Below are 17,642 nucleotides of genomic sequence, written 5' to 3'. Positions count from 1 at the left end.
CATAGGAGGTACAGGTGGAGGCAAGATGGTCCTGGAGTGTCCCAGGGTACATCCTGACCAAAAAGCATACTTGCCTTTTTAGAAATACTGGAAGGCCAGAATAGCTCCTTTAAAACTCCCTTAGAATGCATGCTCAAGCATTTCAATGAGACATTTGTGGAAAGTTATGATTATGGCATCCAAAATCTGAGAGGGCCTTTTTAAAACATCACACTTAGAAGAGGTAGAAATAGGAAGAATATTTGCGTTGTAAAAATTCTAATGGTCCTTTTGCTTCGTTGCCCTGCTGAAAGCAGGATGGGTCATCAGCAGCTCTACTGGAGCCACCCGTGAAAATTCGGCCAGGGTTCTTGCTCTTGCTGTGTGTGCTTGAACCGGCGCGGTCTGATCCGGAAATACGGCCTCGACATGTGCCGTCAGTGTTTCCATCAGTACGCGAAGAACATAGGCTTCATCAAGTTGAATGAACTAAATGATCTTCCTTGAGTGGATTCTCCAAGATATCCACCCATTTGGAACCAGCAGTTAGTGTAATGGCTGTGTCGCTGAACTCCCATGTAGCCGACTGAGGTTTGAGTCCTGGACCCGGTGGCTTAAACTCATGCCGGACACGTGTGCGTGCATGCCCAGGATCCCAAGAGGAGAATGGAGGAGAAGTCCCGAGAGGAGAACAGAGGAGAAGGGATTGCGGCGTGGCCACCCCCCGGGGGGGTGATTTCTCGCTTTCTATCTCTCTATCTCTGTCTGTCTGGCGAGCACATGCGCCCTATAGCAAAAACCTCTCCAAAAAAAAAACCCAGCGCTCATACAAATTAGTTTAAATGCTTTTCAAGTTTATATAACTTTAGTAAATAAGCTGGCTTCAAATATAATGGAAAAAAAAAAGATAACAAGTAAAAGTCTTCACAATTTCCAATATATATATTTTACCCAGGTTTTTATTAATCAAGCAACATCATGTTTATCTTAATATGGTTGGTTTAATGAAACAGCTAGTATTTATGTGTTGTGTGTTGCAACAGGGACACGAATTCATGACTAGCCTTTTCTGGCACTTGTTTTAGTGCTAACAGAGGATCTTTGACCTCAAAGTCACTCTTGGATGTTTACAGAGGGCCCCTGAGACATCCAAAAGGCAGACATTAAACTGATCAGGCTTATTGTTTATATGTTGGATAAAAATGGAAAGCATTGTCAAATTAAGTAATTCTAGTTTTTTCGTATTATATTTGAGTTATTTGTATAAATATGTACTTGTATATCTACATATGTATTATGTTCCAAAATAATTTTAGATTCCCAGGAATTTATGGTAGGCTATTATGTAAAACAGGTATATATAGCCAAATTTCTTTATCAGTTATGAATTTTTGTCAGAGCATTAACTATGGCTATAATCCTAATGTTATGCCCTTACGGAAATTCACAAAGAGGATGGAAAGAGAATGTACTCTTACAAGTACAGGGTTCTAAAAAAAAAAAAATCCAATAATTTAACTGGGTAAAATCTTCATTTTCTATGTAAACTGATTGGTTTTCTAAACTGTTAAGTCAAAATTAACCAAAGAAAAGAAAACGTCTTACAAAATTGCGTGCTAAGTAGCCAATGCAATGCACCTGAGTTAAAGAGCTAAAATTGGTATAAAGGGATATAAATTCAGTGTTAAACATGGACTTATGGAAATATTATTGCCTGGTTCCCTGAGTCCTCATAATTCTTTTTTTCTTTGGAGAGGTTTTTACTATAGGGTGCATGTGCTCGCCAGAAAGACAGAGAGAGATGGAGAGATAGAAAACGAGAAATCATCCCCCAGGGGGCATGGCCACGCTACAATCCCTTTTCCTCCTTTCTCCTCTTGGGATCTTGGGGCACACACGCATATGCGCCTGGCATGAGTTTAAGCCGCCGAGTCTGGGACTTGAACCATGGTAGGCTACATGGGAGTTCAGCCACATAGCCATTATGCTAACTGCTGGTCCCAGCCCTCATAATTCTTGTTAAGTTAACATGCTTTTGTTATTCCTATTATTGGTCTTTAAGTTGTATAAGAAATATTAAGAGGGTCTATTAGTAAGATTGTTCAGTTTTACATTGAAAAAGTTGTTAAACAAATTTTGTTATTGTTTTGACATGTCCATAAGCTGCTGGAGTATGCTAAAAGTTAAGGTTGACAAAAAAAAAATCAAAAAATTTAATCAACATAGATGTATGGAATTTTATTTTTACAAGCTTAATAGCTCCTCTAAAATCCAACGTCCCAAGGTAGAAGAGGAAAAGATGAGCATGGGTGATTATTAAAAATTATATATATCTGGGACAAAAGTTAGAAAACTGCCTAACAATTCAATAGGTAGGAGTCTCAAGGAATGGGTGGGACAAGTTTAAGGCTACAGCTCCAAGCTGCCTTCTCCTCCAACCTCTTGCCTCCTTGTACTTGTTCCTTTTAGTTAGACCCATCCCCCCATTGACTCACCCCTTAGTTAAATGATCAAGAGGAAGGAGAACAATTTAGATCACAGTATTCTCCAGCTAGGGCCTTTGTATAGGCAATAAGGCAGATGCCTTGTAAAATCTGTAAACTGAACTTCACCCTCCTGACGGTACTCAGCCACTCCTTGCAGGATCTATTAAAACTTAGTTCACTTCTCTGTGTAGAAACAATTCAGAACAGATATCAGAAAAGTTCCTGAAATAACTCAAAGAAGTGTTATAACAAAATTAGCAAAGCACCTTAACCTTTGACTTAACTCTCACTTTAACAGCACCCAGTAGTCACTCCTGGTAATCCTGAAGGCTGGGAACTTCTGAGGGCAGGATCTGGAAACGGCCCAGATCAGAGCCTCTGCCTCAGAAGAAATTCTGTTTACAATGCTGGCAGCCCAGGCACTGAACAATGCCCATGACTGGCACCCTCATGTCCCACACTGGGGCCTTGTCCCCAGTGAGAGTTGGTCACTAGAGACAAGACAGTTTACACTGAAGTCTGAGGGGAGCTCTGGACTTCTAAAGTCCATGCTGACCTTTGAAACTGAGGATTGACGGGGCCCAAGATCCCAATGGCTCCCCTTGGACCTCTGAAAGTTCACTGGACAAACCTCAGGTAACCCCTAAAGTGACTAAGATTAATTTCTGTCTAAATCAGAGGTTAAGGTTGTTTCCAAAAGTACACTTACAAAAAATAAGAGAAAATAGCAGTAAACGGGTTGGCTCACCATGTGACGAGAGAAAATTACAAGACCTAGTCAGAGGGGAGACATCTCTATCAGCAACTAAAAGTTCTTGTAGCTGCCTCGGACTCTGTCCTCCTGTCCTCGCCCTCCTACACTCAAAAGGAGGAAAAAACGGCCCACAAACAGTGGTTACCAGAGCATCCAAAGGATGGTTGCCATTACCACATAGCAGGCTAATAGTCCCGTTGAGTGAGTCATCCTAGATCAGGTACACCGAATTACCCACCTGGGAAAAATCGACACTTGCTAAGCTGGTTAGGAGAAGAATACTTTGTGCCTAGTCTAGATAGCATTATTTATGGTGTTGTCTCAAAATGCGTTGCTCAGACATAGGTAAATCCTAAATCCTCAAGCAAGGCTCCCTTAGGAATCAAATCCCAGAGGGAAAAAAAACTGGGGAGACATTGGGAAAATCTTTGGTGTCTAATGGTTCAGTCTCTAAATGAAATGCGGCTAGCTAATGTAGGACTAGCCTGGTTTTACTTTTCTTCAGAGAAAAACACCTTAAATAGCCTTGTTTCCATAAATAACTTAAAACAATAGACAAAAATTAAGTAAATGTAAATTAAGTAAATGTTTGTAATTGAACTTGCCTGTTAAATTAAGATAATTTTTAACGTTAAACTTGTAAAGGTAAAAACAAAGAATAAAGAATAAAAGAAGGGTTATGGCTATAAAAATATATTTCTAGTGGAAAAGGTTTAAAGCATGTTGTTAAAGGTTTGAGTTATGTTACAAGAGTCTAAGAAAGCGTTGCAAAAATTAATCAAGTTAATGTTCTAAAGCTACTTGTACTAATATCTTTAAGTGTTATATACAGTAACAACTAAAAGAGAGCAGCCCCTCCAACTTGTCTAGATGGGGCCTCATATAGGTGTACTGGTTATTCCCACCACTGTTAAAGTGACCTTGTTGATCTGTCACACTGAACCCAGGAGGACTGCTTCCATGGACTCACCAGGGTGGGCCTTGGTCCATAAAAATAAGCCAGGAAGGTCTTTCCAGATATTACTTTAGAGACTAGAGAGCAACAGCCCTACTCTAGTCACTCCAGAGGCCAAGTCAGGCATTGTTAGGAATATGGCCCAGCAGCTCCACAACCAGATGGTCAGAAGAAGGACAAGCTGCTGCCGATTCAGGGGAAGGTTAGAGCGGCCTCTGGCAGTAGGCTTCTTGGCCCTTGCCCCTGTTAACTCTTCTATTAACTGTGCTTCTAATTTTGACTTTCGGCTCTAGTTTACTCAATTTTCTTATCTGGTTCATCTCCTACAGGATGAAAACCATTGAATATTAAATGCTAGTTACCTCTGTCTACAGCCCAAACATATCAGGCACTGTACCACCAGGGTGACTCCCAACAGATATTTGAGAAGATTCAAAAAGAGGGGGGAATGATATGGTTTCTGCTTTGCAAGAAATTTTATTATTTCCTAAGTACCTAACCAAATGCCACTCTGCTATCCGTAAACTGCTTGCACTGTCTCAGGAAGTGCTGTATCACCATCTCCCTGTAAGCAACAACCTAGTGGCTACAGATCATGAATATTAGCCCAAGCCAGTCCAACCAGACATTCCCTGGCGTGAGCAACTGTGCCCAGCAACTGGAGACCATGAATTCAGCCCGTCAGTTCCAACTGAACTCTAAATTCAGTGAAACTTCTTACCTGCCAAACACTATCACCCTGCCCTCTAGCTGATCCTGAGGAATCAATGATTCTATCCTCATAAAAAAGAAGTGCGGAGGGACCAGCAGGTGGCATGGTGGTTAAGTCGCTGGACACTCCCACATGGCCAACCATGGTTCGAGTCCTGAACCTGGTGGCTTGCTTTCTCACTTTCCCTCTCTCTCTCTCTGGCTAAATTAAAAAAAAAAAAAAAAAAAAAAAAAAAAAAAAAAAAAAAAAATAAAAAAAAAAATTTTTAAAAAAAAAAAAAAAAAGAATAAAATTAAATAAGTAATTCTTAAAAAAAAAAAAAAAAGTGGGGAATGAAGTAGACCTCCCTTTTTAATTCCTCTCTATCTTGGAAACTTGCTTTCGCCGTTGGCCTAGAGTAAACAGAGTGATTAATACTCCTACAGTCTTTGCTAAATAACTGGAAACTCCCTACTCTAAGATGTTCCTTAATCAGTCACCAGACCCCTTGCCCTGAGCCACGAACACCATTAGGATTCCATTGTGTTTAGGCAGACCTGGAACATACCCTTCAGAATGATTAACCTGCTTGTTTTGCCTCTATAATTCACTTTTGCTTTCACATTGGAAAACCCTACCCCCGACCTTTTCAAGCCCACTGCTCTTTGTTCTTGTGATTGCCAGGTCAACCCAGACAAGAGTGTGATTTTTGCCTCTATAAGCACCCCTCACCTTGCACTTGGTGCTGCGGAGTTTTGAGAGACGTGAGTCCCCCTGTATGCTGCTGGGTTAATCAATAAACTCCAATAAGTTTGAGTGTGTCTGGATGTCCTCTTATTTCTCTCCGAGTAGACTATAACACCACATATTAAAGATGGCTGTGGGCATGGAGGATAACTCCTACCTTACACATTTGAACACATCGTTCTGTTATCTCTTTAATTATAGCTTATTGTGGCATGCCTTACTTTTAGGAACATAATTTAGGTTTTTGAGGAAAGGATATGAAAATATTTTTGGCAGGGTCCTCCAATTAATCAAGGCATAAGAAATGTCTTCGGATTCTCTGTATCTTTCATAGCTCACACAGCTAGTGTCTGATGATGAAAACTTCCCACATATAGCATGTTCCAGAACAAACAGATCAGGAGATGCAGGCAAGCCTACAAAGAGAACAGGCATTAACTACAAACACAATTTTGTATTACAAGTATTTATGTGATTTGATTAGTACCTGGTTCTTTCTAGCAGGTTACAATTTTTTTTTTTTTGAGAGATTTTCGCTATAGGGCACGTGCACTCACCAGACAGAGAGAGACAGAGACAGAAAGCGAGAAATCACCCCCCAGTGGGGATGGTCACGCCACAATCCCTTCTCCTCCATTTTCCTCTCTGGATCTTGGACACACACGCACACGTGCCCGGCGTGAGTTTTAAGCCACCGGGTCCGGGACGTGAACCACGGTCGACTATGGGGGAGTCCAGTGACATAGCCATTACGCTAACTGCTGGTTCCCCCCACAGGTGAAATTTTGAGGATAGAGAAAACCTCAATGTTTTTCACGCTTATATTCTGGAATGGTCCCTCAAATATTTCTTCTCTCAAATAACTTACTGCTATAAATGAACAAAACACCTGAGAATAAATTGAAAGACTTGGCTGAACAAACAGGCCACAGGGCCCAACTTGGTTGAGACGGTCACTCGGAGTAAATGCCAGACAACTACTCCTAAAAGCACGTTATTCTCAGGACCAGCAGGTGGCGTAATGGTTTTATTGCTTAGACTCCCATGTAGTTGGCAGCAGTTTGAATCTCAGACCCGCTGGCTTAAAACTCATGCCTGAGTGTGCGTGCGTGCCCAAGATCCCGAGAGGAGAATGGATGTGGCATGGCCATGCCCCCCCCCCCACCACCAGGGGTGATTTCTCGCTTTCTGTTTCTCTGGGGAGTGCATGTACTCTATAGCAAAAAGCTTCTCTTAAAAGAAAAGAGGGGGAAAAAAAGAGTACGTTATCCTCCATGCCCACAGTTTAAAAGAGAAAAAAAAATAGGCAAGTGACAAAACCTAGACTGGGCTTGAACACAGAGTGATGCCCTCATTTCTGTCATCACTTACTCCATCCTGGCCTCCAGTTGCTGAACCAATTGTTTGTCCACATGGTGACAGAACAAGGGAAGCAGGTTGCTGGGGAAGGCTAAGGGTTCTGCCAGAGAGGCCGTAGGCATTTGAGCTATCTCCCAGGCGATCAGAACAACCATATCTGTCCTGGAGGGCACAAACATATAAATAAATGTATTAATGTAGGAAATTGAGACTTTAATTATCCTGTCACTACTGCTATCACTGTTCTCCACTCCCAGGTAGCAATGAAGAGGCAATGCTTGGGGACTAGCAGCTGCTGTAATGGTTATGTCACTGGACTCCCACGTGGACAAATGCAGTATGAGTCCTTGACCTGGTGGCTTAAAACTCACACTGGGTGCATGTGTATACATGCCCAAAATCCTGAGAGGAGAATGGAGGAGGGATTGTGGCACGGCCATTCCCATTTCTGTCATCACTTACTCCATCCTGGCCTCCAGTTGCTGAACCAATTGTTTGTCCACATGGTGACAGAACAAGGGAAGCAGGTTGCTGGGGAAGGCTAAGGGTTCTGCCAGAGAGGCCGTAGGCATTTGAGCTATCTCCCAGGCGATCAGAACAACCATATCTGTCCTGGAGGGCACAAACATATAAATAAATGTATTAATGTAGGAAATTGAGACTTTAATTATCCTGTCACTACTGCTATCACTGTTCTCCACTCCCAGGTAGCAATGAAGAGGCAATGCTTGGGGACTAGCAGCTGCTGTAATGGTTATGTCACTGGACTCCCACGTGGACAAATGCAGTATGAGTCCTTGACCTGGTGGCTTAAAACTCACACTGGGTGCATGTGTATACATGCCCAAAATCCTGAGAGGAGAATGGAGGAGGGATTGTGGCACGGCCATTCCCCCAGGGGGCGATTTCTCACTTTCTGTCTCTGTCTTTCTGTCTCTGATGAGTATGCACACCCTAAAGCGAAAATCTCTCTTTAAAAAATAGAGGCAATATTTGGATAGTGGTATGTCCCAGGCAATACTTAGTGCTTTATGTATCCACTTCCTATTTAATCTTAAGAACTCCTGGGACCAGCAGATGGCGTATTGGTTACATCGCTAGATTTCCATGTTGTCGACTGTGGTTTGAGTCCAAGACCCGATGGCTTAAAACTCACATTGGGCATATGTGTGTGCATGTGTGCCCAAGATCTTCAGAAGAGAATGGAGAAGGGATTGTGGTGTGGCCATCCCCCACCACCCCAGGAGGGGGGCGATGTCTCACTTTCTGTCTCTTTGCCTCTCTCTAGTGAGTGCACATGCCTATAGCAAAAATCTCTCAAAACACACACACACAAGCAAAACCTCCAAGGGTTAGTACTGTCATCTCTAGTTTATAGATGAGGAAACCAAAGAGAAGCAAATGATGCGCCCCAAAGTTAGACTGCTAGTGAATAGCAGAGCCAGAGTTCAAACAGGTCTATTTGACTTTAAAATTTGTCCCTTTGACCAGCAGATGGTGTAATGGCTATGTCACTGGACTCCAGGTAGTCGACCGCGGCCGCATCCCGGACCCGGTGGCTTAAAACTCACACTGGGCGCGTGTGTGTGTGCCCAAGATCCCGAGAGGAGAATGGAGGAGAAGGGATTGCGGTGTGGCCATCCCCCCCCCCGGGGGGGGGGGCGATTTCTTGCTTTCTGTCTGTCTCTCTCTCTGTCTTTCTGGTGAGCGCACGTGCCCTATAGCAAAAACCTCTCCAAAATGAAACAAAGCAAACACTTGTCCCCTTAATTACTGTGTAATACTGCTTCCAGGGGAAGCAGCGCCCTAGGACACTATAGGAAAAACAAGACAACTACATCTTTGCTACTTCATCTTTTTCTGCCCAACCTCTTCTCCAACATTTGAATATATCACTCAGGAAATATCTGTCTCAAGTTAAGCATCCCAGGAGTACTGAAATAGTACTTGCAGGGCCCTTAAGGTCTTACCAGGCTGTATGGTCACTGCTGGGTTCGTCACAGGAAGAATCCAAGGATACCAGCTGCTCCCCTTGACTCAGCAGGGCATAGAGCAAAGATATTCCAAACTGCAAGTGACATGTAGAGCCCAGGGCAAAGGGAGTTCACCCTAGGCGCTCAGTGATTCCCGTCTCTGGTATCTTCCCAGCTCACGGCAGGTTTACATTCAGATGGAGTCAATTCAAGGGCTGGCAGGTTTTACACTGGTGAGCCGATTCACTCAGACATTTCTGCTCTGAGCTTTCCAACAGACTCTTTGGGAGATTTGATTAAATGCACACTCCTAGGTGCTTCCCCCCCAGGAATGAGTTCATAGAGCAGAAATAGATCCAGCAATCTAATGCAGGTAGTTTGTGGATCCCACTTTAGGAAGTACTGCTTTAAGCAAAGATCTTTAGAGTGGGTTACGTAAGATAATTCACCGGGATACTGAAAGATATTAGAACTTTGGCATCTAAAATTTTCTATCTTGTTATTATGTACCTATACTCCACCCCCAGGTAGCAATTAAGAGGCAATGTTTGCTATAGTGGCATAGCCCAGGCAGTGCTTAGTGCTTTGCAAATCTTCCTTCCTATTTAATCTTAAGAATTTTACATTGGGTTTTCCTACAGCATTCCATGTATATAGTTTATAAACACATGTGGGTGGTATGGTTCAGAATTTCTTACTATAAGGGTACACTAAAGCCAGCCTCATACCCTAGTGGTTAAGAGAGTCAGACCCAGGGAACCGGCAGTTAGCGTAATGGCTATGTCACTGGACTCCCATGTAGTCGACCGTGGTTCGCGTCCTGGACCTGGTGGCTTAAAACTCACGCTGGGCGTGTGTGCCCAAGATCCCGAGAGGAGAATGGAGGAGAAGGGATTGCGGCATGACCATCCCCCCTGGGGGGTGACTTCTCGCTTTCTGTCTCTATGTCTCTGTCTGTCTGGCGAGCGCACGCACCCTATAGCGAAAAAACCTCTCAAAAAAAAAAAAGAGAGTCAGACCCAGGCAGACTGTAAGTTGAATCTTGGTCATGGGGACTTGTAAAAAGATCCAGGGCAAAAATACTGACAGGATGGGGAAACAAAGGAGAAGGGATTGCAATGTGACCACACCCCACGAGTGGGTGCTTTCTCCCTCTCTCTGGCATGCACACACACTCTCTGGCAATTAAAATAAAACAAAACAAGAAAACCAAAAAAAGGGCTACACAATAAAAAAACTTAGAGACCTCTACTGCAGAGGCTCGTACTGGCAGCAGCAGTGAGCTTGTTAGAAGTATTAGGTTGTCAGGAAAGTCATGACGCTTCTCTGAGCAAAAATGTGTCATGACTTTCCTGACAACCCAACAGATACATGGGACCCACTCCAGACCTTCTGAGTGATTCTGCAGGCGGGACCAAAGACCTGGTTTAATAAGCTCTCCAGGTGGTCCTGTGCTCACTAGAATCTGAGAAGCACTGCAGAGGATAAGAGAGAACATTCTCTCACTTATCCCTTACTAGTGATTCTACCCACAATCCACTGATGGAAAGAGAAAAGCCTCCCAGAGGTGTTACCTGATTCTGAAGCACCACAGTGACTGGCCGTTCTAAGGAGCCAGGGGGTAGCAGCGTTAGTCCCTGAAGTCCTTGGAGGAGTTCATGGAAGGTCAAGTGACCGATACATTTGCCCAGAGGTTTGAACAACATGTGGAGGGCCTGTAAGAATATTGGTAAGCAGCACCTCTCCCAAACTCCACTACAGCTGTACCTTCCCCTACCTTGGCACTAACCCTTTCCTTCGCTGTCCTGCCTGTGGCACCTTCTTGTCAGGTGACTACTTACCAGGCCCATCACCACTCGTGACTTCTCACCCCTACTACTGAGTCCTTCAATACTCAGTTGTTCTAGGATACCTTCCCTAAGAACCTATGCAGCTCATGGGGACTAGCAAGTGGCATGGTGGTTAAGATGCTGGATGCTCCCACATGGTGGACCACGGTTCACGTCCTGGACTTGGTGGCTTGTTTTCTCACTTTCTCTCTAACTCTGTGTGTGTGTGTGTGTGTGTGTGTGCGTGTGTGTGCGTGCATGTGTGTATCTCTGGTCAAATTAAAAATGAGTGCATGAATAAATAAAGTTAAATAAATAATTTAAAAAAAAGAATGTATGTGGCTCAATACTTAAGAAAGGGGCCTTATTTTTTCTTAAACCTCCATATGCAACCACAACCAAAACGACATCTTGTTGTTCAAAGTACTTAAAAATGATCTGTTGTTGTAGTAGTTTATTCTGCAACATCCTCACTTAAAGGTGATGGGCCAGTAACCCTCACTGCCCAGAACCTTCCCTGGCATTTCTAGGGGGCAGGAAATGAAGAAGAGGAAAAACCCCTAACCCATCCAGAGACCACCTTCTTCTCTACCCAGTGCCCCAGTACCTGGTCAGCCATATCCCTCCGAACCAGGAAGGGCAGATGGTGAGTGATGGCCAGAAGAAGGCTAACAGCCCGATCCTGGGGCAGGAAGGGGAGGAGTCTTGCCACCAAGGCTTTCCCCTTCCTCAAAGAGAGCACCTGGAGGAAGCCATCTGCTGTCTCCCTGCAAGGGAGGGAGGGGAATATTTTCAGAGCTTTGCATAGAAAAGAGGGCTACACGCTAAAAGGAGGGGCAGAAGCAAAGCCAACATCTTTGCTGACCCCCCCCACGTGTGTGTGTGTGTGTGTGTGTGTGCGTGTGTGTGCGTGCATGTGTGTATCTCTGGTCAAATTAAAAATGAGTGCATGAATAAATAAAGTTAAATAAATAATTTAAAAAAAAGAATGTATGTGGCTCAATACTTAAGAAAGGGGCCTTATTTTTTCTTAAACCTCCATATGCAACCACAACCAAAACGACATCTTGTTGTTCAAAGTACTTAAAAATGATCTGTTGTTGTAGTAGTTTATTCTGCAACATCCTCACTTAAAGGTGATGGGCCAGTAACCCTCACTGCCCAGAACCTTCCCTGGCATTTCTAGGGGGCAGGAAATGAAGAAGAGGAAAAACCCCTAACCCATCCAGAGACCACCTTCTTCTCTACCCAGTGCCCCAGTACCTGGTCAGCCATATCCCTCCGAACCAGGAAGGGCAGATGGTGAGTGATGGCCAGAAGAAGGCTAACAGCCCGATCCTGGGGCAGGAAGGGGAGGAGTCTTGCCACCAAGGCTTTCCCCTTCCTCAAAGAGAGCACCTGGAGGAAGCCATCTGCTGTCTCCCTGCAAGGGAGGGAGGGGAATATTTTCAGAGCTTTGCATAGAAAAGAGGGCTACACGCTAAAAGGAGGGGCAGAAGCAAAGCCAACATCTTTGCTGCCCCCCCCCACCCCCCCCACCCCCACACACTCACTCCAGGTTGTTCTGCTCCTGGGTCATTAAGGCCTGGAAGAGCTTTTCAACCTGGTAACTTTGCTGCTCAGAGGAGGAGGACTGTGGAGGCCCATCTTTCTTCTGGCCCTCCTCTATCTCTAGCAGCTGAAGGAACATCTGGGAATTTGAAGGTGGAAAAGAGGTAGACTTGAGCAATATCTCAAAGGTAAGTTAAGAACTCAACGCTAAGGAACTGGTATCTCACCTTCTCAATCCGATACAATACTTGAAGCCTCTTACTGTTTGTAGCTCCAATATCCTAGGGGGAAAAGAGTCCCTGACGACCAGGCACAGGTAGCATCCCAGGACTCAGACTAGCTCAAAACTGAGCAGGAAAGGCTAGACACCAGTCTGCTCACGTTGCTTCCTCACGCTTAGGCCACAGTCTGAACCCAGACATGAGAGCATTCTTACCTTTCTCCCAACCAGGGGAGAGAAAAAAGGTCCTGGCAAGACAGTGCTCTTACCTGCTCTTGAGTTCCATGGGGCACAGCATCAATAGCCCGGCGAGGGCTAAAACAGGTCGATATAGCTACTTGGCCCAGGGAACCTTCGATCCGAACCACTGCAAGAAAGGAGTCAGAAAAGGCATATTTCTCTTCCCTTTCAACCTTCTGTCCAGCCCAACCCAGTCAACCAGACCTGGTTCTACCTGACTCGTAAGCCTCTGCCTTCTGAATGTAAGGTGTTACCAACTTGAGGGACTCAAGTCTGTTCCTTTGTCCGAGTAACTCTTCATCTGCTTGCTTCTTCTCAAGCTTCTGATAATATTCCTGAAGACCCAAGAGACAGAAAAAAAAAACAAAAACAAAAACAAAAAAAAACAAGGGAGCAGCAGATGGTGTAATGGTTACATTGCTGGACTCCCACGTAGTTGACCCTGGTTTGAGTCCTGGACCCGGTGGCTTAAAACTCATACTGGGCACATGTGCATAGGTACCTATAATCCTGAGAGGAGAACAGAGGAGACGGGATTGCAGTGTGGCCATCCCCCTTGGGGTGATTTCTCACTTTCTGTTTCTCTGTCTCTCCTGTGAGTGCACGCACCCTGTAGCAAAAATCTAAAAGAAAACCAACAACAACAACATCCGAAATGCCCACACCAATTTTCTGAATTCAGAATTAAGGTACTCAAATGCACCCTCCTTTTTTTTTTTTTTTTTTTTTTTTTTTTGCCTTAGTGTGTATGCATTCTGGGAGGGAGACAGTGAGAGAGAAAGTGAGAAATCATCCCCAGGAGAGATGGCCAAACCACAATCCCTTCTTCATTCTCTTCTTGGGATTTTGGGCACACATGCACACATGTCTGGCATGAATCTCAAGCAGCTGAGTCCCAGGTGAACTGCAGCTGGCTATGTGGGAGTCCCAGGACATTAACCACCACACTACCTGCTGGCCCTTCAAAGGCAACCTCTTAATACCCCCTTTACTACAGCACTCATGTCAGAAATTAACCCGGCACCTTAGGCGCTCCTACAATTACTCTAAAGTGTCTTAGACACCCTGGGCCCCATATGCCCTGTCTTGGCATTTTCATACCAAGTACATCAAGAGCTAGAACCACTACGAGGACTGATGGCAGAGCAGAGAGTAAAGTGGCGAGACAGGGAACAAATCTGTTTCAGCATTCCTTCCTACATTTCTCATTTCTAAATACAAACTGGGTATCGCCTAGCTTTCTCCCTCACCATCTTAATTTTTTTTTTTTTTTGAGAGGTTTTCGCTATAGGGTGCGTGCGCTCCCCAGCCAGACACAGAGAGAGACATAGAGATAGAAAGTGAGAAATAACCCCCAGAGGGGATGGTCATGCCACAATCCCTTCTCCTTCATTCTCCTCTCAGGATCTTGGGCACGCACGCACACGCGCCCAGCGTGAGTTCTAAGCCACCAGGTCCGGGACGCGAACCGTGGTTGACTATGTGGGAGTCCAGCAACATAGCCATTATGCTAACTGCTGGTTCCCAACCATCTTAATTTTTTGATCTTACCTGTGCTTCCCAAAATCAGAGTTATCTGAGGGTACAAAGATCAACAGCTTTAAGTACAATACAAGCATTAGACATGTATCTGTCAATCAGCCTCTAGACCTATTTTACATTTCTGTGGATTTGCTCAGCAGCTCTGACATCTTCTGAAAACAAGCTGAGGAATCCTAAACTAAAATGAAGTCATTGACTTTGAGTAGAGCAAAGACTCGATTAAGGCTCTTTATTTAAGGACAATGCCAAAAAGGTGAGAGTACAAAACCATTTCACTTTCAGTGCTCCTAGCAAAAAGTGAGGAGGGTTTTAGAAGTTTGGTAGAAATGAAGAAACTGATGTAAATGGTAAGGGAATAAAGGTGGGGACCTTAGAAGAGGAGAAAGTGAAGTACAGCATAGACAACCCCCAAACCTGTGGACAAAGACTTCCCCATAAATAAAGAGGTAGGAGGAACCAGGGGAAAGGGTCAAAATATCTGCTGGTGAGACCAGCACTTGGCATAATGGCTATGTCGCTGGACTCCCATATAGTCGACCATGGTTTGAGCCCCAGACCTGGTGGCTTAAAACTCATGCCAGGCGCGTGTGCGTGTGTGCCCAAGATCCCAAGAGGAGAATGGAGGAGAAGGAATTGTGGCGTGTCCACCCCCCTGGAGGGGGGTGATTTCTCGCTTTTTGTCTCTGTCTTTCTGGCGAGTGTTCGCACCCTATAGAAAAAAACCTATCCAAAAAAAAAAAAAAATCTGTTGGCATTTGTTCTATTCAATTAATCAAATCCAGCTACTTATAAGACATTCCTGTTTTATGTATAGAAAGTAAAAGGTAAGTAGATGAATATAACAAGGCTTTTTAAAGTATTTTTTAAATTATTATTTTGCTTATTTTATTATTACTTTGTACTTGCTACAGAGAGCGTGAGAGTCCCCAAACGGGGATGGCCACACCACAATCCCTTCCCCAGTCTCTCAGGATTTGGGGAGCACACTCACATGTACCCCATGTGTTTTTCAAAGCTGGATCAAGGACTTAAACTGCCCGTTAGCCACGTGGGATTCAGCCACCATAACCACTTTGCCACCATCTATCCCCATAATAAGATATTTCTAAGACCTATGCAAGTGCACCAAGGTAGGAAATTTCATATTTCTGGTTGAACAGGGAAAATTCTCAACAAAAAAATAGAGTCAAAGCCTGAATGTTTGGGGAGAATTGTAAATACTACTACCTGGGGACCAGCAGATGGTATAATGGTTACATGGCTGGACTCCCACATAGTGGACCATGGTTCATGTCCCCCGACCTGGCAGCTTGAAACTCACACCAGGCACATGTGTGTGCATGCCCAAAATTCAGAGAGGAGAATGGAGGAGAAGGGATTGCAGTGTGGTCATCCCCCCAGGGACTGATCTGTCTCTGACTCTCTGGCGAGTACACATGTCCTATAGCAAAACAAACAAACACACACAAAACACCTCAAAAAACAGAAAAATCTCATCTGGCTGAAGTAGCGGAGAATAAAGAATGAGCTTGGGATGTTAACTTTAGAAATATAGCTTCTATCTTGCAGGGTCCTGTCTCCCATCTAAATGGACATGGCCTCTGAGCTGAAGAGAGGATCAGAGAAGCCCATTTGACCCAAGGTCAGAGGCTGGGATGAGCACTCTGGGGCTCACCTGGTAGTAATAGTCATCCAGGCGGGGGTTCTCACTCTGCAGCTGAACCATCTGCACTTTTATCACCCAGTCCTTCTCTTTTCGGGTCATGAGGTTAGCATAGGAGTCTGGCTGCTGAGACCAAGGCTTCTTGGCTAGGGAACTTTAAGCCAAGAGGAGCAACCCTTCAGACCTACCCACTCCTGCCACAGTGAATTTCCCAGGGAATGATGGGCAGGGAGTGACGTTCTCTGGGAAGGACAGGGGAGAGTGCAGACGTAGGCATCAGTGTAAGATTCTTAATTGTGCGGGGGCCTTGGTGGAGTTGCCTGGTCACGAAGGACTGCCCCGCATGCAGAAAGCTCCCCCTGACTCTACTGCTCTTCTTGACCTTACCTTGGGGTTCGACTGTGCTGCCGTTGCTGCAAGACCCGTTGGTGCCGAGGGTGGAGCTGAGTTAGATGACTAGAAAGACTTAAGAAGAAAGAGATTGGGTAGAAGTCTCTCAATTCACCATTCCCCCTATTTGTTGAGCCTCTGGTGAGCTTAGCTGGGCAGCTAAGGGGACCCTATCTGCTGGGCTGTTGGCATCATCATGACGTTTTCCTGTGCAAAAATGCTTCATGACTTTGCTGACAACTCAACATTTATGTGCCTGTGCCAAGTCAGCCACATGAAATGTCACAATCCTAGCCCAACAGGGCTCACATTCCCCGCCAACATATATTTTCCTGCAATTTGACTGCAGGAAATCTTGGCACAGTAGAAAGCCCTTTGGCCTGTTTGTCAGGAGTTCTGTGATGCTGACTTCAAACTTTTATTTATTTATTTATTTTTCTTTTAAAAGACAGGATCTCACTGTGTGGTGATCCTGCCCCAGCCTCCTGAGTTGCTGGGGTTACAGGTGTGTCCCACTGCACCTGGCCTTTAGGTTGGACCAGGAATGAACGCAGGCCCCCATATGGCCTCAGCCTGTGGAGCACGGCGTCTTAGCCACTGTGGCTGGGCCTCACATGGATATTTAATCTTCCTGGGATGCAAATTCCTCATCTGTGAGGGAGAAGAGATTGGACTATACCTCAAACCTGTTATTAAATTTCTGTAAATGTTTTTTTCTGTAGCATGTGGTAGAATAGTCTCTACCCCTCCTTAGCCACTAGCTCCTGAGGCCTGTAGGGAGGAACTCACCTTGTCCTGACCCTAGAGGATCCAGTTCCCCGAGCCAGTACCTGAACCTAGACAGCCATGAGGTCGGCAGGCTGCAGAAGAGAGAGGGGTCAGGCGAGGGCAGTCGAGGTCCAAAGTGCCGCGCTGAAGAGCTGTTTCTGGGAAACGTGATCTGGAAAGGGACGGGGGACCTGTACTCCAGTCTGGGAGAGGAATTAAGAGGACTAGGAGAGGAGCTTACAGCTTCCACTACGAGAAAGCTGCTCTTGCTGCTAAGCTCAGTTCCTTTCCCAACTCTCTATTCTCCCCATCTTTTTCCCATAAGAATACCCAACACTCTGCCATCTTGGGGGTCCCTCAAACCAGCTGTGAGGGCACCTGACTAGTTCCTGCCCTGTTTCTTTTCTTTTTCTTTTCTTTTTCTTTTTTTTTTTTTTGGAGGTTTTTGCTACAGGGTGCGTGCGCTCGCCAGACAGAGAGACAGAAAGCGAAAAA

The 17,642-nt window shown here is 44.9% G+C and overlaps 1 protein-coding gene and 1 pseudogene across 1 annotated transcript in view; one reads left to right on the top strand and one right to left on the bottom strand.

Moving 5' to 3' along the window:
• The first annotated feature begins 270 nt into the window (after nucleotides 1-270).
• Nucleotides 271-486, top strand: LOC102500605 (40S ribosomal protein S29 pseudogene; annotated as a pseudogene).
• Nucleotides 487-7,429: 6,943 nt separating this feature from the next.
• The window catches only part of PATL2 (PAT1 homolog 2), a 13,862-nt gene continuing 3,649 nt past the window's right edge, over nucleotides 7,430-17,642 (bottom strand). Inside the window, exons 4-14 of the mRNA XM_027769192.1 lie at nucleotides 17,210-17,319; nucleotides 16,377-16,454; nucleotides 16,002-16,143; nucleotides 12,999-13,119; nucleotides 12,814-12,911; nucleotides 12,552-12,605; nucleotides 12,327-12,463; nucleotides 12,037-12,196; nucleotides 10,519-10,659; nucleotides 8,942-9,039; nucleotides 7,430-7,583 (exon numbers count right to left, since the gene is read on the bottom strand). Of these exons, the coding sequence (XP_027624993.1) occupies nucleotides 7,430-7,583; nucleotides 8,942-9,039; nucleotides 10,519-10,659; nucleotides 12,037-12,196; nucleotides 12,327-12,463; nucleotides 12,552-12,605; nucleotides 12,814-12,911; nucleotides 12,999-13,119; nucleotides 16,002-16,143; nucleotides 16,377-16,454; nucleotides 17,210-17,319 (1,293 nt within the window). The remainder of the gene's footprint in view (nucleotides 7,584-8,941; nucleotides 9,040-10,518; nucleotides 10,660-12,036; nucleotides 12,197-12,326; nucleotides 12,464-12,551; nucleotides 12,606-12,813; nucleotides 12,912-12,998; nucleotides 13,120-16,001; nucleotides 16,144-16,376; nucleotides 16,455-17,209; nucleotides 17,320-17,642) is intronic.

Source organism: Tupaia chinensis, unplaced genomic scaffold (genome assembly GCF_000334495.1).
Source record: "Tupaia chinensis unplaced genomic scaffold, TupChi_1.0 Scaffold148874_1, whole genome shotgun sequence".
In the NCBI taxonomy this organism is placed as follows: Eukaryota; Metazoa; Chordata; class Mammalia; order Scandentia; family Tupaiidae; genus Tupaia; species Tupaia belangeri.
Note: the sequence above shows the minus strand (reverse complement) of the source record. Positions and strands in the feature narration are given on the sequence as shown.